The sequence below is a fragment of the Aquila chrysaetos genome, chromosome Z (assembly GCF_900496995.4).
Source record: "Aquila chrysaetos chrysaetos chromosome Z, bAquChr1.4, whole genome shotgun sequence".
Lineage (NCBI taxonomy): Eukaryota > Metazoa > Chordata > Aves > Accipitriformes > Accipitridae > Aquila > Aquila chrysaetos.
Genome location: NC_044030.1, coordinates 6,342,798 through 6,362,510, shown reverse-complemented (window position 1 = coordinate 6,362,510; position 19,713 = coordinate 6,342,798). Strand labels below are relative to the sequence as shown.

At 38.7% G+C, this 19,713-nt stretch overlaps 1 protein-coding gene across 1 annotated transcript in view; it reads right to left on the bottom strand.

The window, feature by feature from the left end:
- Positions 1-19,713, bottom strand: part of EDIL3 (EGF like repeats and discoidin domains 3) — a 260,774-nt gene that overhangs the window by 48,144 nt on the left and 192,917 nt on the right. Inside the window, exons 7-9 of the mRNA XM_030004450.1 lie at positions 10,695-10,850; positions 9,465-9,609; positions 3,695-3,879 (exon numbers count right to left, since the gene is read on the bottom strand). Of these exons, the coding sequence (XP_029860310.1) occupies positions 3,695-3,879; positions 9,465-9,609; positions 10,695-10,850 (486 nt within the window). The remainder of the gene's footprint in view (positions 1-3,694; positions 3,880-9,464; positions 9,610-10,694; positions 10,851-19,713) is intronic.

The window sequence follows — 19,713 nt, the reverse complement described above, 5'->3', positions numbered from 1 at the left end:
CCCCCTGATCTTTAATTCTATTCATAGAATTATAGAATCACAGAAGGGTTTGCGTTGGAAGGGACATTAAAGATCATCTAGTTCCAAAGCCCCTGCCATGGGCAGGGCCACCTTCCACTAGACCAGGTTGCTCAAAACCCCATCCAAACTGGCCTCGAACACTTCCAGGGATGGGGCATCTACAACCTCTCTGGGCAGCCTGTTCCAGTGTCTCACCACCCTCACAGTGAAGAACTTGCTTACATCTCATCTAAATCTCCCCTCTTTCAGTTCAAAGCCATTACCCCTTGTCCTATCCCTACATATCCTTGTAAAAAGTCCCTCTCTGGCTTTCTTGCAGGCCCCCTTTAGGTACAGGAAGGCTGCCATAAGGTGTCCCCGGAGCCTTCTCTTGTCTTCTCCAGGCTGAACAACCCCAACTCTCTCAGCCTCTCTTCATAGGAGAGGTGCTCCAGCCCCCTGACCATTTTTATGGCCCTCCTCTGGACCTGCTCCAACAGGTCCATGTCCTTCTTATGTTGGGGGCCCCAGAGCTGGACACAGTACTGCAGGTGGGGTCTCACCAGAGTGGGGTAGAGGGGCAGAATTCCCTCCCTCGACCTGCTGGTCACACTTCTTGTAATGCAGCCCAGGATACAGCTGGTTTTCTGGGCTGCAGACAATTTCAAAGTGTGTCCAAAAGGAAGGGAATCCCTCAAGAAAGTATTCAGGAGCAGAGAGAGTTGCTGGAACTGATTACTTACATTACATTCGGTACCAAACCTGAACAGCAACGTTGCTCTGTATCACCAAGCTGCATAGATTTGAACTGTGATAAGTACAGAGACACTAATCAGGCAGGTTACCTAAGTTAAGGGAAGCTCCTGTGCAATGAATTAGGCCAGGTAACTGACATGGCTTCTGCAGCATCATCTTTAAAGGAATGGCAAGAGTGCCCTTCAGCAAGCATGTGGGGGAATTAAGACCCAGATTGACTGAGATGGAAAAGTACAATTTTGGTCATCTAATCTCATTAACTTTTCCTCCATGTCACAAAAATACTTTCTTCCATTGCTAATAATGTTGTTTAGTGTAAAGAAGTGCTGTGTGGGGAACCTGTAGTTCATAAGTGAGTCGAGTCTACATCACAACAGATTTTCAACAATTGCAGCACCAATAAGTTGAGTATTCTTCTTGAACCCAAAAATGCACAGGCTGTCCGTGGAGCCACATAATACTTCATATTCCTGCATCTGGAGATAAATTGTGGATGTAGCAATCCAGAACTCTTTAAAACAAAGAGCATACTTGTTAATGGCTGCATTTTTAATTCCACAGAAGATTCAGAATTTTCCTTTTTGAGAGAAAACCTAGTAAAACAACCCCAGCTCACGATGGAGAAGCATTTATCTCTAGAGTCCACCCAAGAGTGCTGTGAACCGCCCATAAGTAGCAAGCAGCATTTACGCATGATGCAAACACCACTTCCCAGCAACCATTATCACAGCAGGTGCTCTGAGATGTATGTTAGCACACAAGCTTTTAAACAGAGGAACAGTTGATAGCAATAGCATTTGGGCAAGGATCCCCCAAAATAACTGTAAGTCAGAACAGATCTGTTCAAGTCATCCACATACCACAAACTACAACAATAATTTTTAAAGGTATTTGGCAGGCTTTTACCCAATTTTATAGGCATTCTAGTGAAAATTATAAAAGGTAAAGCAAATAAGGCATGTGGAGAAAATTCAAAGGGCATGGAAAGCTAACACTGTGAAATATCATATTGGTAGGCCAGTTACTTTAGCAAAATCCAGAAATCTGTGTCTTTAAGCCCATTTTAGGATACCATGGAATCACTGTTGGGACCATTCCTTGTACTATGCAGTTGCTGAGGGAAAGAGGCATACAGGTAAGTTTGCTTTCACATGCTTTTTCTTACAAATGTGTTTTGACTAAACTCTGTGAAAGCAGCATGACAATAAAATTGCAGTCAGTGTGTTAAAAGGTTACAATATAATACTCTGCTTTTTAAGGAAAAAACAGAGAACTGCCAGCAAAGACAACAACAATGAATGGACGAATTTAAATGACACGCATGTCTTTCTTACAGAATTGTTACCTAGACTTGAAGCATGTGAGTCCATCTCTACTCACGGACTGAATTCAGAATAATCAGTAGAGGTATATGACCAACTTAAGCACTGAAAAAACAAATGGTTTTAATGCCTCCTTTTTTTTTTTTCACACAAGAAATGTTATGAATCTCTTTTGGAGAAATATCGTAAGTAAAATGAGTTTCAGGAAAGGGTAAATTGGTCATATTCCCGTAAAGTTACTCATATCACAGACATGTGATGAACTAAAAGATGAATATTTCTTCACACTTTCTTTTTGACTAGATATAAAAAAGTACACGTGATACTTCAAGGACTTGCAGAGACTGTGCAAGTGGTCAGATTAAATTTGCAGGTTCAGGTACATTCAAATATAGCAAGATTTAGAACAGAATGGAAAATTTTAGAATATAAGAATTAACTCTGCAACCCCTTGCCATCTGTAGTTAATTAAAAATACTCTGTCACCCACAGGAGGAATAACACACCACAGGATATTTTTGTGGAGTCTCTGCCACACCCTTGGTTTCTTGGTATCACTGATGGGGCTAAATATGATACAACTGCCTCTCTTTTACGTGGAGAAACATTTTCTTCTGCTTCTCCATTGTAAAACACAGCAATAAAATTTTCCTCCTCTCCAGAAGTTACTAACTGCTGTTCAACAAGCTGCTCTAAAAAACCTTCAGCAAATCGCAGGATCTTCAGTTATTTAAAAGTTAAATAGACAAGGCAACTGCTCCTTCCTTTCTGTACGTGTGTAAACTTGGAGAAAAGATAGTAATCAAACTGCTTAGCAACTGTAGGTAAAAAAGCTAATATGTCATAATTTATATGTGAAAATATTGCAGGGTGTTAGTAGCCATGTCTAGTGCTATTGAGGCTTCCCACCGAGAACTGCACTGTAAACTGGCAGCTGACTCAAAACACTGCTATTTTCAACAGTTCAAAAAATGTAAATGTGTCAGCGACTGGTCAAATAGGCTTCCATACTGGTGATTTATTGCAATCTTTCACATTAGCGTGCTACTGACTTGTATAAATCACTCCCAGGCTGAAAACAACCCCTGTGCACAGCTTTATAATGAATTCATGTGCTGAATCAGTCTTGCTAGCTTCAGTGCAGTGTCAGAAGGTAATTTTGAGCAGTCTCAATTCGACAAAGATAATTTCTATGAGCCGGATTTGCTAACGTGCACACAGCTGAAGTAAATATGCTTTTCTGGGGAGCTTTGGAAGGACAGAAGTGGGGGGGGGGGGGGGGGGGGAATCATCTCTCTCAGCAAATGAGAAGCCAGTAAAACAGATCTGTAACTACTATTTGAGTCCATTAACAAAGGAAAATCCATGGCTGCTGGACAACTTGTAAGGTTTGGCTTGTGGAGGTGAAGGTTTCCCTGAGCAGGGTTTTCTGCAACTGAGGTACCAAAGACATGAAGATCTGTGTGGGCTTCCATAGCTTCATCATCTACATGTGGCAGAGTTAGGATGGTTACACTCAGAAACTGAATATGAATATAATCCTAAACCAGTCAACCGTCTCCATACCTGAAACCCAAAGAAGACAAACATTTGGGAAAATATATGTGAAACTTTACCTGCAACCACTGTGACTGGTCATTGTGGCCAGAGGTCCAGGCATTAACTTTGCCTTGCTTGTCCAGGCGGGCTTTCCTGGGCTCCCAAGCGAACATGTCCATGTTGAGTGTACGAAAAACACTGGAGGCAGTAATTTGGTAGTCCTGTATATGTCCTGATTTCATCCCCAGGGGTTCAGAGCAACCTGGAATAGCAAAATAAGATCTGTGTCACTACCTATTTATCTCTGTAAGCAGTTTAGGTTTTCCGTTATGGAAAAGAAAACTAGCAATTCTTGAAGAAAAGGCTTTAATCAAGTCTATTGTTGGAGGAACTTGCAAACAGACAAAGGAAAAATAGCCAATTCAAGGCACTTTATTTCCACACTACCTTGGAAGAATCAAAAACAAGATAGAGAATTCAACATATTTTATCCTGGCATAAATTTATGAAGGCAAACAAACAGAAAAGATTACTTTTGTCTCTTCTTATCTTGGTTTTTCCTGTCCAGCAGGTTGCTATTGTTTCCCCTATTCAGTTTGATTTTCTCATGCTTTTATGCCATGTCACATCAACCATGTGTTTGCCTACTGAGGAAACATTAATTTTTCTTAAAGCCACTGCTGAAGTAAAATGTTAACAAGCACTGAGCTCTTCTACACTTTTGAATTACTTGACATCTAGCCAAAAAATTAGAAGGCCCCAACACCCACTGACAGAGTGAAGACTACAGAAAAACAACTGTGAAGGAGGAAGAATAGTAGGAGATAATCGCTTAGGAGAAATTGAGAGTTAATGGCTTATTTGTTTAAAACAGGTGGATGACCTACATCATTGAATTATTTTGATTATAGCAAAAGAGAGATCTTGGCCCTCTCCTTTCTCTGTTGGGTGTTCATGAAAAAAAAAAATAAAAAAATTGACTCTGTGTTTCTCTGCCTTGCTATTGTACACTGGGAACACGGAAAGTACATTTAGGTCCAGAAGAGGGAAGAAGCAAGCTGACAACAGGAGAGTTACCCTTTCATAGCAGCGCTGTAACAACAGTACTGGAAACCAAGGGAGGCAGATGAGCTGCAAGGTTTTAAGATTTTAAAAAATAATAAGAAGAAAGGCAAGTCAAGTGGCTGAGAGCGAGAGGGCTGCTAAGAGGTCAGTAAGGGCAGATGTATGGCTGGGTGGAGTAATGTTTGATGGTTGAAGAAAAGGTGAAAGATGGAGATCGGAACATAAAAAGAAGCTGTTTTTCTATTTCCTTCCTGCCCCAGATGTCAAAAACCTGCATATATGCAGTTGTCCCAAAGTTTTCACTTCACAGATTTGGGGATCCTACTCAGTTCAGTAGCTGACTGGACTCAGTTAAATAGCCAATAATATTTTAACATACCGTAACTCATTGAGTGAGACTGTGCCCAGGATCTAACATACCTGGTTTTGCAAGGAGTGCATCATCACCGTGAATGCACAGAACCTTGACTTTATGTATTATTGGGAAGACAGAGGTTTTCCACCTGACACTCACATCTCTTGCCACCGAGCGGGTTCCTATCAGGTAATCATTTGCTGAGTCACCAGCTGTGTTTCTTAAAGCACACATGTAAGTCATGAAGGCTTTCCTGCTGGGACCACGACCCTACTCAGCTGGTGTCTCTTGATAGAGCCAGAGCACTGTGTGACCACTTAAAACACCTTCAAAGTTTTTATTTTGTTTTTCACTTTATTTGAGCTAGGTATCAAAGCTGGTTCTCTTTTTCTTAAAAGTCCATTTCCTCCACAGCATGTTTACCCAGATTTAAAGACCTGATTCTTTTTTAGTTTCTTTGATATTGTTAGCAAAGACCTTTTGGTGAGATTCTACTTTCTGTTTCTCCCATAGGTTTAACACACAGAATTAAGTGGAATTATTATGGATTCAAATCAGTAGGGTAAGACCAGGCCCTTTGTGGGGGGTTTAACACCAGGAGCAAATGCAAATTACCAGAGACAGATAATAATATGCTCTTTAGTGTAGTAACTACTTTATTTAAAATTTGAAATACTGACATGTTTCATATTCAATTAAAAAATAAACAGAAAAGAGAGTTAATTTTTGAAGAAACCCCAACCTTTCAGAACTGATTCTCAGTGGACAAACGCAAATTGCACAGCCTTGTTTGTAGAATGAACTACCTAGTTCAAAACAACAACAAAACAATTTTTCCTTGGAGTATGAAAGAGCAATTGATAGCACAAATGAGAGAGATTCATCTGTTGCTTTAGAGAAGGACTTGGCTTATTATTCAATTTTGAAGTATCACTCCAGGATCACAAAGGCTGTCAGCAGGAATGTTTCATCTGAGGAATCTGAAGGTGGTTCCTGACACAAAAACATGGGTTGTCAAAACTGTTTTTCAGTGCTGGTCCAATCCATCAAAAATAGTTCTATCTTTTCCGAGTATTATTATTGAATTATGAAACAACAGATGCGTCTGCTTGTGTGTCTGTGCGTGCGTGCATGCATTAATGGGATTTTACACTCGCCTTCCTTCTCCGCTGCCCCAAAGGGAGGAGGAAGACAGTTGTTAAAGGTAACGGAAGAAAGTGAGAAGAGCAATGAGAACAGAAGAGATGAACATGATGCACACGGGTGACAGAACAATGTCTTAGAGCTGTGTCACAGAGAACAACAGCAGACCCAGTTGCTTCCCAGCTCCTATGGCACCCTGCTGCAATGACAGAAGATAATGCCTGTTTATTTTGATATGCGAGCTATAACCTAGAGTGCAAAGGACAGAATCATCAAACTAGTACAAAACTTTGTGTCTGCAGATAGTCATCCCTCATAGAAGTGTGTTTATAATAATGCTCATGACTCACCGGGACATCTCCACTACACTGTATCTTCTTTAAGTTTGCTTTGCAATGTCCCTGCAAAAGGATTCAATGTCCCTTCCCATTTTTACGACCTCTTAGAGTTAGTGAGAGCTAATGTAGTCATACTTAATGGTTATGCTCAGTGGAGCATCTTAGGTGAAAATGTTTGAGATGCTTTGGATATAACCATCTCTGATAAATGCTATCTGATAACTCTATATGTTTAAACCTATCTTGGTATAAGTTTGCAGTTACTTCTTATTTCGTCTAGCTCAATGAAACAGGAGCAGTGAAATAATGAGGATGAGTGTGGATTTGCATCTGAAAACTGAAAGAATCCACATGAAAGTTATTCTCTGTTGACTTTTCTGAGGGCACAATATTTTACTCTTCAGTCTGCATCCCGTACCATGCCCCTCATCTACCTCTTCTTTCAAGAAAGATCAAACCCTCAAAGGAAATATTAAATATCTAGTGCAGTGGAGGCAAAACCACAAATGGATTTGCATGCAAAGGTCTACATGCACCTTGTCTTGGGCCAGGATTCATGCAGTATTGGTAAAAGCAGCATAGGTCAATTATTTGAGGGCAAAGGTGATTTTGTTTTGATTAATACTGGGATATTTTTCTTTTCTGAAAATCAAGGGATTTAAAAAATTTTCTTCCTATTGAGTGACATAGAAATAGATAGTGCTGAAGATGAACAAGGGGAGGGGAATGTAGTATTAAATGCAGATCTTACAAAGTCCCCTTGTGTGTGAGTTTGTGTGAGTGGTACCTATAGGTACTGTTAGGATAGAGAAATAGTTACTAGTGAACAACATGCCAAAAAGAGGAAAATTACATGCTCAGAAGATGCTATGAGTATCACAAGGTTGGTTAAGTTCTGGAGACAGCATCCCTCTGCAAGAACTGACAAACTCAGAACACCAAGAATTTGCTGAATTGGCACACAGCCACCAACATACATCAGCATCAACAATGTATGATATGGACCACATGCAAGAAGTCAGAGCCTGCTATATGCACGTTTGAGTGTATGAGCGAATTTCATGAGTAAAGGACTGTGTTGTGTGAACAGTTATCTGTTTTTAAAAACAACAGCTTGATGCTACTATTAATAACAGCTTAATGAATAAGTCATTCTAATAAACAGTAGCTGTGATCTCTTCCCCCCCCCCCCATCAATACTCTATGAAGGGAAGGGAATTTACAACACAGAGATGTGCAAAACACAAGTAAGGCAGGAACACAAGGCTATGAAAATTAATGCCTAATTTATTGATGGGCAACTCCACAAGCATTGATCATGGTTTTCAATAAGACCTGACCATGGGTCCTGCTAAGTAAAACTATTTATGAGCCTAGAGGAGCTTATATTAAATATTTTGCTGAAGTTTGTTCTAAGAAAGAATTAGTTTTCATGATCATCTGGTGCTGAGAGACAGTAGCCCTCCCTTTAGTACTGACTCTATTCTCTAGCACCAGGATTTGTTAGAGAAGCCAGACCTCTCAAAGTGTTTTTCTGCCTAAGACAGAGCACCTGGAATTAGAGTAAATTAGTCTGTCGTTATGTATAATTATACTCTTCTTTCAGTAAGATTGAAATTGTTCTGCTGAGCCTTGGCTGCCTGCAGTTCTAAGAAATTATGACCTTGAAACTGTTAGGAGACCACTGAAATGAATTCACTTCAGTAGCTTTCACAGTTCTTTGAGCAAAACAATTCCTAGTAATTCTGGCAAGGACTTACTCTAAATTGTGGTTCCAGAAATGGAAGACATAAAAAAAAAATGTAATAGACTAAAGCAGCTAGACAGAATTTTCTATTTACTCTCAAACCTATCTATATTGGAAAAGGGCTACAGTGAGATTAATGCATTAACTTTTCATTTCTGAATCTGGTTTTGATGCCGCTAGAGGACTGAGAATTATTTAACTCCAGCTGTTTTGATATATCATTCGTAAACTGGATGACTATTGTTTGTACAGTAAGCAGGCAGCCACATAAAAGTCATTCTTAAATGAATTCAGTGGAGGGCTGCCACCGGTAAAAGGTTGATCTCTTGAAAAAGATAAAAAATTTACATGCTTTACTGAATTTGTAAGGGAACATGGTTCTTGCAGAGAGTGGCTAGAGGTCAGGCTTTACATTTATGAGCTATAACTTCTGCTACTACAAACCTTAAGAGGGTTTGTATTGGCTCCACTTGTTCATTTACTTTTTGCTATGAGACGCAATCCCTGCTTCTGCTAGAAATCCACAAAACAAATCTAAACTGAAGTCTTGACTAAAGCAGTCCAGCAAAATATATCTTACTGCACTTTGAGTGGTCCTTGACGGCAGCTGAAGCACCCTTGTTCCTCTGAGGATGTCACACAGCACATCAGCGTGGTCACCCAGCAGCCAGGAGAAATTACCGAAATCAGCTTTGATGCCTGCTTCTGCTGTGACTCCTATGTATAGCACTGCACAAACAGCTTTGTCTCTCAGAAACTCTTTTCAGTGCTTAAGTTTAGGCTGTGCTGAGTGTAACTGTGAGTTAGAGACTCTCTGTCTCATAGCTGCTTAGTATGTAACATTGCAGGTCCTGAGAGCTGTTGATACTTATTAAAACTGCTATAAATGACCTTTTCTAGGTTGCACGTAATTGGAGGCCAATGTCCACAGAAAAATTTACGAAGTGTTATTAGGTTGCTTCCACATTACCTTACTACTATTACTGCCCTACTGCAAGCAACGGTTGTCACTTACACCATTTAGGTAAGTGTCGCTGCTTATATAATGTACATAAAAAGAGACAGGTAACTGTCTGGATAAACTCAGGCCTGCCAACTGCATTTCGCCAGGAACAAACTGCACACAGTTTAGACCTCGGGCACAAAAATGCACTGCTTGATGGTTGACGTCTGAGGGGTGGTAATTGCAGAAAACCCACCTGACAGTTCACAGCCAAGAAGTTCCATTCTCAACGTGCAGTGTCGCCTGCACACCTGAGGATACAGCCGTATGTACTGCGACTTAATCGGAGGGGTGAAGGAGTTAGCGTACGGGGTGTTATTGTCCACGTTTCCACGAAACACCTGTGATAAAATGATATATTCATAAAAATGCGCCAGGAGGATTACTGGAGGTTCAGTTCTGTATCTCAAAAATATCTGCGTTGCTCTTCTGACTGTCCCTGTACATTCCTCTGCAAGCTTTTCCCAAGTAGAGACTGTTTCATCATTTCTAGTGCCCAACATACAAGTTTTTAAGCAAAACATACTGCCATGGGCTTGCATCTGCACGTTTGCCACCTCCGCTGAATCAGGACCTCTATCTTGTCACTCCTAGAAACTGAAGCTACTAATGCAACTAAATTATGTCTTCTTTTCTAATTAGTGTATTAAATAGTCCCAATTCAATTTAGCCTGCAATTATTTATGCTGATTGACATTTATTTTTTTCGCTCTACTTCAAGAACCTGATCCAACTCCCACTGAAGTGCACTGTAACCCTCCCACTGATCACAGGGGGAGCTGAATTAAACCTATAAGCATTCTTCTATTCACTCCTCACTCTAACCAGATATGCTTGTACTTTTTTTTTCTCTCATTATATACCTCTTCACACAGCATTTTAATTTCCTAATACAGAAACTATGTCTAATGCTGCTAAGTGCCTTAGTTCTATCTTAACTTACACAGTAAAGGGATTTTTGTTGCTTTGTATGCACAACTCTATAAAAAAAAAAGGGTAACTATAAACTGTAAACACATACTTCCCACTGGATGATGCTGTTTGTGCAGTACAGATTAGCATTGATGAATGGGTTCTATGCTTTTAAGGGTTAACACTAATCTGCCAATGTAATAAAACTAAATTCAAAATGGAGTAATGAGTAATTACTGGTAAGCTAATTAAAATGAAAATCAGTTAAGTGTAATAAACAGGATTATTCTAGCCTTGGGACATAGTATTTATACAACCATCAATTAAAGTATAAGAAATTCTTAGCAGACAGAAAGTGCAAATCTATTGATGGGGTTTTTTTTCAGAGAAAAATAATAAGAAGGGAACCTATATCATACTGTCAGGCAATTATGCTTATCTACGACACACACCTCATACTTCTGAAGGCAGCTAAACCATAAGATGTATTCATATACACATGACTTAATCTTACCATGTCTTCATTTGTGCCTTTTACTTTGTACATGGTCCACGACTTCCCATCATTACTGTATGCAATTTTGTAAGATTTTACATATTCTGGACTTCCAATCCTCTTCGCACCTTGAGTTATAACTCCAGTGACTCGCATCTTCTTCTGCAGGTTTATCTGAAATAACAGTACAATGTTATCACTAACCATATGAGGGACACAATTCTGATGCTAGATTCCTTTGACTCCCCTGGGTTTTTTTTTAAATGATAGGAAGGAAGAAATGTAGCTGTAGCATTTAAGTTACTACCTTTACACTCGCGCTAACTCCTTTTATCTTCCATTCATTTCATGTACATATGCACATAAATAAATGAAAAGAACTGAACCAAAAGCCTGTACTATGCTTATGTCTTCACGTGTATGTGTACACACACACACATATATATATATATATAATTGATACATAGGATATTACTGGTGTATTACTGGGATTTAGCATATTACTGTTACAAAGGATTACTGCTATGTATTTCCTTCCTTAAAAGGAAATGCAACAGTGCAATAATTTACCAAAGGCTGAATCTTCTGTTCTATTAGAAGCCAATCTGCAATTCCATACAAAAGAGCCCAAGTTAACTTCAGGTTAAATTTCTTTGTGAAAGTAAAAATACATGGATGTTCTGTAAAGCAAAGAAAGAGACCTTTCCTTGATTCTCACTGAAAATTCATACGTTCAAAGATCATAGTTGAAATGCTAACCCCAAAACAGTCAATGGCAAAATAACAATGGCTATCAATGGATATGAACATTCCCTGTGTCTCAGTTGACCTCAACACCTTGAAGTACAAAATGAAGAAGTATGGAGAGTTCAACAATATTCAACCTTAATTTTGCCTTCTTTATCTATCTATGATATGGGAAAGCCAACTATATTCTTACAATATTCAGAATGTGATATTCAAATCAAACAATGCCGGCATTGTCAGCCTCGTCCCTGCAATGAAGTCAACCATGAAGCCATCTGTGGCAATTGCACCCCCACCTTCTTGCTGGTAGGCAGCTGAAGTCTGTAACTTTTGCACCAAATGAAGCTTAACAAAGAGCTGTCATACTGTGAGAATTGCGTGAAGATGCAGGCAGATGTGTGATAGAAGGAGATGAATGAAAATACTAGAGAGTAAACAACTGGGACAATGTAAATAATACATTAAACTACAGTAGCACTTGCCTCCTCCAAATGAATCTTATTTCTGCTCCCCCGCTAGTGGAGCTGACCTGGTGCGATCCCTACTATTTGGGATAGCAGCCCCAGTACAGGAATATGGGGAGTCAGAGGCAGATCAAGTATCTGTGGTCCAAATAATTTAATCCCTTTATTCTTCACATGCAAGTGTGGTCACAAGATTTTCTCTCACTTGGTAATTAAGGGTGTAAGATGATCAAACTTCAGTGTTTTAATATCTTACTGTGTACACAATGGGGAATTGGAGAAAGACAGAATTTTACTGCTGTTTTTTTGAGCCTAGTTCTTTCTCTGCTACTTATCTGAAATAGCTGGGCTTCTGCTATTTTTATTCTTGAAGCAAAAGAAATTTCAGTGTAGTTTTACCATAGTTCTCCCTATAAAAACTAATAAACACTCACACACCTTTAGAATGACAATGGGTATTTCAGAGGTTTAGACTCACTGAGAGAGGAGAAGCTTATAAAAGATCAGATTTTTTACAGGATCTTTCTTGGATACACCAGGAAAACTAAGGAACATTTGCAATTGCAATGGGAAGAATGGACTCACATCAGAAATTGAGAAAGGTATAAATAAGAAGAGATTTCATGTCTTTTTACAGTCTTGGGAAACCTTCTTTTCCTCCATTCCAGGTCTCCCAGAGAAAAAAAAAAAAAAAGACACATTATATTTGTAAGAGGACAGCTCCAGAGACTACTGTCAGCCCCCTAACTATATTTAAAAATGCAGTTACATGGAATAGTAACCAGCTAGACATAAAGGTTTCTGGAATTCTCTTATGCAAATTTCACTCTTTATATGGAATTTAAGAATATTAAACAGGCAAGTGGAATTTTTCATATATTTCCAGAATTGTCCATAATTAAGTGAACACCGTCACCAAAAAGAAATTAGAAAACACAGTCAAACAGTAATCAGTCATTCATTGTTTGCCTTTTGCATATACTGACCAGTAGTATCTTCATATTTCACTGTTTGGGAAAAGGAAGATACAATGCAACACCAAATAAATTGTCTTTGATCCAGTTATGCATATACCTAATATTCTTTCAGCTTCATTCCCAATCTTTGTTTTTCCAGATAATAATCTCAGGGAGTTTTTTTGGATGAGAATTTAGGTAGAAATTTTTTCCCCTGTTTACTCAGGAAGAGTAGTTTCTAATGAAACCATGGCTTTAACCCCTGGATGTTGTATTCCCACACTGGCTCCTTTCCATGCCCCAGCCTCCATCTCTAATGCACAACAAATCAACCACTACACTCCAAGAAGCAAAACAATGACAAAAAACCCACCCAAAGGTAATCTGTTGAAGAGTTTAATACTGTAGTTGAAACTCAAACTTCAAAAAAAGTCCTACTGAATGAAGGGAAGATTTGGTCAGGTAATCATAAAAATGAAACAAAAAGAATTTAAATACTCATTTTATATACATACTGTTTAACCTGTGTTCTTTGAGTTTCAGGAGGTAAGAAGCAGGCCTTTTTTCTGCTATATACCAGCCTGCTCTATACCCTTATCTGGATATCTGTACATATAAGCTATACAATTTTATTTACTTCTCTGTTTTAACAGACAGAATCTTTCCTTTTAGAGGCTTTCTTGATCAGTCTCCATGCTCTGAGTCACAAACTGAGCTTTGGCTCTAATGAGTATTGAGCTTGATATAACACAGGAAATAAAAACAGGATACTGTGTTTTGCAATTAGGCCTATATATTCTGTCAATGTTTGCAGGAAAATCCCAATGAAGGGGGAAAAGAACCTCTTTCAAATCCCTGCAGCTTGCTTACATACAAAATCCCCATGGGGCTAACGTCACGCCTGCAGTAGCTCCTTTCAGTGCATATGGATATGCCAGGAATTAACTGGCCCTTTGTGTCTGGATTCTTTTATGCGTTTTAAATTTTTCAAGTCAGAGCTTAGCAAAACTCAAAATATTACAACTGTGCAATGACTACAATGAAGCAGGTGCTGAAATCTTTCTTACTTAATGTACTTCAGTAGGAAGCAAAGTTCCCCATGTGAAATGTGAACTAGCTCCTTTAGCACTAAAAGCATTTTCAAAGGTATTTTTCTGTGGCAATTGTGAAGAAAAACAGCTTAGGAAGCTCTGCTTTGTGGATTCAGATCTAGGACAGAATGTTATATATTCTAATTACACGGGTGACTGTGTTCTAAAACAAACAAAGAGGTGAAAGTCACTAGGATAAGAACAAGAGTTTAACATATCTTTTTAAAAAAGGTAATAGCTTATTCAGTTTTAAAGAAACCCTTATCATTACCTAGATTAACTGGAAAAAATCAAGGATGGTAGAAGATCAATAGTATTTTGAGGGATTTACCCCAGTAATTTAAGTATTAATGCACAGTAAGGACCTTGTAAGAAGAAGATATTTGCACAAAAATTTGAGGAAACTATTTACAGCCAGGAAAAAAAAAAAAAAAAAAAAAAAAAAAAGGGACAGATCAGTTCTATGAGCCTTATAAATTTAGGGTTGAGAGTAATGAATTTAGACTTGACACTCAGACCCTGTCCATGGAGCTGCGTTCAGCCCCAGCTCAGAGGGGACTCCTGGGTACAGCAACTTCCACAGGACCTAATTCACCCAACATATGTCAAGGATTTGGCTGTGATGTTCACAAGCAGATCCGAGGATGCCCATTGCCCTACATCCTCATGGCATGAACCATTTTATGAAACTTGGGTAAGGTGCTGATTAACATCTACGGGTAATGGAATCTGCCTTACACAGGTTTTGCATTTCAGTGAGGAAGTTTTCTGGGGCTAGAATAAATGATGAACACTCAATCACTCAGGTAAAACTGCATGTAAAAAAAGCCAGCAATCTGACATCAATTCATTTAAATCTAATGCTACAAAACCCAGATTTTGTCTACACAGTATATGGTAGATCATGCAAAGTCACCATGCTGATATTGCAAAAAGCTCAGCTAGAGCCCAGGCATGGCACTCAGCTCAAGTTAATAGACAGTGCCGAGGGACAAGATACAATACCTCAGAGTCCCTGCTGTATACACTGTTGAAGGCTGAATTCATGTACAGCCAGTCACTCGGTGCCTTCTATACTATGTCTTATAGCCAAAACTACATAAAGAGAAAATCACTTGAGGCATACTCCCTCGAGTGCAGTGTATGCCCAGAAGCTGGGGAATAAAATCGAATCTATCAGTTTAAAAAGTTCCCAGCAGTTCTTGAAACTTCTTTTAACCTTGTTCCTTTCAACCACCACAATCATCTTGACTCCATGATTAGACACTTTTATCATCACAGCAGATTATAGAGTCATGACCTCTTTCAACAGGAGGGGAAAAAGTAACCAGCATGCCATGTTTCCTCCTCTCAGCACTGATTCTGTAGGAGTAATTATGTATTAAACAATCTTCACTGGTGTACTAATGTTTTTGACTGCAATGACTCACACAAATCTGTTTTAGGATGCTGAATCATTAAGTTTTCTACACTGATGAAGATGTAGCCAATCAATATTTTACTGGAACTTGAAAAAAATCTGTATCAGAAAGGAAATAAAACAAATAAAAAAAAATTTTCCCAAGAGAAAGTGGCAGTATGAACAAGGTAATTTGATGAGTTCCCGTAGATTGTACAGTGCATAATTTTCAAAGGCAATTCAGAACCAGTCCTGCAAATCTGCATGGTGTGTGTGCAGCTTCACTTTTAGGTCTGAGTAAATGTAGGACCTTAACACTGGAGGGAACTGCTCTATGCTTGTTTTCCATTAATAGTCCAAAAACCTCCACAAAACAAAGACCTAAAATAACTTCCCAGCATGTTTAACAAACCTTAGAATTGTAGAAAAAAGACTAAGTTCACATTCATAATACGTCAATGTAACAGAACAGCAGAGATTAGGGACAGCACCAGTAGAAGAAGTTCATATTCCTTTTCAATTTGTGATCAAATAGTATATTCAGCATGCAGAAACTATGTACTTGACAAAAAAGATAAAAAAAATCAGTTGCACCTGTCTCATCTACATTATTACATACAGGAGAGAAGAGGGATGAGAAGATGAAGTGACTTTAGGAAGACACCATATGTGATGGTCCTGGCTAGAATACATAAACATATTCCCCTCATTTGTTGTTGCACTATTAGCAATAACACCACTAACATTTCATACAGAACAGGTTTGTCTGAAGTATATCTTAAGAGTAAGCTTCCAAGAAATGCTCAGATTAAAGTCTTCATGAAACGTTGGGTCTTTGAGACTATAAATGTAGTTTTACGTGAGCCTTCATTCATAAACAGAAATGCAGTTTATGAAGAACTATGGTGTTTACCTGTCTCAGTTATAAGATACAATAGCATTCCTATAAATAATTCTCCATCTTTTCTAGCACAACATATATATATATATATATTTACTAATACTCACTATTACTCATATAAAAATAGGGTTGAATAAGGGATCAAGGTTAAACTGGCATTGAAAGATTTATTACAGCAACCCTTCCCTGCTGATTTCATCAGTTTTTGAAGGATTGAAATTTAATTTTTTTGTCTTTTTTTTTTTTAAAGTCATAATTCTGGTAAAGCTAGATAGAAAGCACCCACAGAAACATTTTGTGATGAAAAATAGGGACACTTGCCAATGGAAATGTTTGTAATAAACTCAGGAAAGGAGTAAACTGACATGATTCCCTCAATATTGGGAAATTTAGTAAGCCTGAAAGCTCCCTCCCCTGCTTCCTCTCCGACTTCAAGCACTAGAGGCCCTGAACACGACTGAACATTGCTGTTTCATCCTGATGTCACGTCGAGAGCAAGGGGCTGCAGAGCAGGATTCGGCATGTGATGAGGTGCAGAAAGGTCAGAGCAGGTCAGTCACTATTACCTTCCCTGTTGCAAAGCATTGCTGGCACCTGGACATAAGGGGCTCATATATCTTGCCTGCCTATGGCTTTTTGTTACTCTCCTAATCAGCACTGTCAGCAGAGCTTCTTCAGATTTAGTTGAGGGCATTAATGCAGCCAGCATAGTAGCAGTGATATGTGTTTTAACTAGCATCCAGATTAGGTAACGCAGTGATTTATCCATGCTAGCACTCCAGCTGTTGCTGCCTTTCTGGAAGGAGGTTTATTACATAGAGAAAAGCTGACATGTTTTATCTTATAATTGTGATAGTCTAGGAAAACTAACATGGTCATTTGCTAGAGTTTACTTCACAAATAATAATTCCTAACGTGATTGTGGGATTTTACCTTGCAGACAAACTAATTAAATACTCAGTTATTTCTGATCCCAACCCCTTTTTGTTTCGCTTACATGGATGCAGATCCAGCAAAGTCCTTCACAACTTTGCTGTTAAATCCTCTGCAAACTCATCCTCCCAATACTGTTGTTTCCAGAGAGTCTTGCCAGTCTATCACACCTTACGGTAACAACAAACATCTCTCAGGTGTTCCCTGTATTCACTTTCATCTTAGCCCCAGACAACCATCTAAAAGCAACTCATCACCTTTGCTATCTTCAATAAGACTATTTATGTGCTTCAAGTTAGGCATGCTAGATCAGAGATGGAAATTGGCCCACTAATTTAATTCGCCTTTCTGTGAAAAGATCAGAATATTATAGGTGAAACCCTACTTCTATGGAAAACAGAAGTACAGGGATTGTTTGGCCCACGTAATGCTAATACAGAGGAGCATATGTTATGAATATTACCAAAAAGCACTCACTTCATTTGGCTTTTGTTGAGAACTTTCACTGTATGCCTCAGAGAGTTTACATAATTAGACAGACTAAAAACTTGCTTGGTCTGTTTCTTCGTATTATTAAGTCATTATTTTAGTCCCAAAGGTAGTTGTTATGAATGCCATTAACTGGATGATATGAATTATTCAAATACTGGCATGTTTAGACTGTCATCTCAAGAAGAGGCCCATAATCAATCTCACATTGTTCAGAGGTTTGTAGCCCTGTAAAATTTCATCTCATTTACAAAGTATTGATTAAATGGGTATTAACTACCTGCAATTTAAGGTTAGCTAAGAAACACTAAGGTCATTTATTGCTATTATGAATTCCTTCATATACTATGAACTTGTGAATACTCTTTCTGTCTTTGACATGCTAATGTCTCCCAGAAAGTACTTCCCCAAAATGTCTAGAATACTTCTTAAAGTATCAGGTCAAAGAATCTGAAAATAAAAATGTCAGAGAAAATATCTATATGTATTTCCACTTGTAAAATAGCTTTGATCAATAGCTCATAGAGGTTAGAAGATAGGATGTTAGACTCAGGTCACAGAAACAAACCTGCACTTTTCTTTTAATCCTACATGAAAACCCTCTTCTTCAGGGAAAAGAAGTAAATTCAAAAGCTACAATATTAAAATCACCATGAAAATATACTCAGGGAAAATTCTTAATGTGCCCATTGCAAAACTCAGAGGTACTTTCTATTGCATCCTTTCCATTTGTTTTTAAGGCACTTTGGTAGATGCACTCTGGTAAAAATTCTGATAACAAATATGACCTGCCCTCAAGCCCAACAAGGACTACAGGGAAGAATTCCCAATTCTGACTTCAGTGGGCTTCGTCTAGATCCTATGTATCTTCTCAAACTAAGAAATGTTAAGTAAGAAGGAAATGTGCTAGAAAATGACGTCTGTTGCTCAGATGAAGAAATTCTCTTAATTAGTTTTGAATATTAAAGCTGAACCTGGAATTAAACCCACCCATTGAAAGATGGGAGCTAAAGCAAACACTGAAATAGCAGGGAACATGCAGGAGATCAGGCTTGCCTGGCACTGTGAGATCCCTATATATAAAAGAGTAACTTTTCTCCACCAGCTATAAAATAGCAGAGAAACATGGAGGTGCAGCCGGGGACCACATCCTTGCTTCTCCACAGCTAGAGTTGTACCAAGGCTTTGCCTCTATTTTCACTCTTCAGATTGCTGTGCACTTCTCTGATCTACCTACACACATGCGAACTCAGCATATAGGTACTGCTCTGGGGCCATCGGCACAGAGGTAAGTGTATATACATGCCTCTCTACAACATAAAAAAAATCTTAATATATTGGTATGTAATTTTACTTTTTCTTGAACTTTGTTTCCTGAACCTTAGCTGTAAAGAAGTAACTTGAAACAGCTTTTTTCTAGAAGTCAAGCCTAGCAGAAGAGTAACTGTAAGTGAGGATCGTTTGTTTTTCCGGTTTTGAAAGTGTTTACAAAATAAAATATGACTTGTTTGAATATCACACATTAGCATAGTATCATCTTACAGATTTAGATGTTGTCCTCCCCACAGGAGGACTATGATGCCCACACATCACTCCATTACACCTGGTGAGCCACCACATAGGTGCTGGGGCATCTCCACATGCAACTTATTACTGATGCGAGAAACCAGATGGACACACATTTGCTCATTTCGGTGTGTCACCACTTGCTGGTTTGATTACTTTTAATATCAGGATGGTAAACGGGAAAAACCATTAAGTCAAAATAGATGGTGTTACAGATGCATGAAACAATGTGTTTAAAAGTACTGGTACTTCGGTTGTTCAGCCATATTACATAGAGTAATTAAGGGAAGCTGGCACACAGGCTGACAGAGCATGTTATGGATAGTGTTCATAACAGCATCAAGTTTCAGTTGCCATGGGGATGCTAACTCTGAACTGACTGCTTTTGTGTATCCAAAACCTCAATCAAAAGTTGTCTGAATACGTCTGTGCGTGGGTGTTTGTGTGTACAAAGAAAGAAACTAGGAGCTATAAGATGATATCAAATAGAT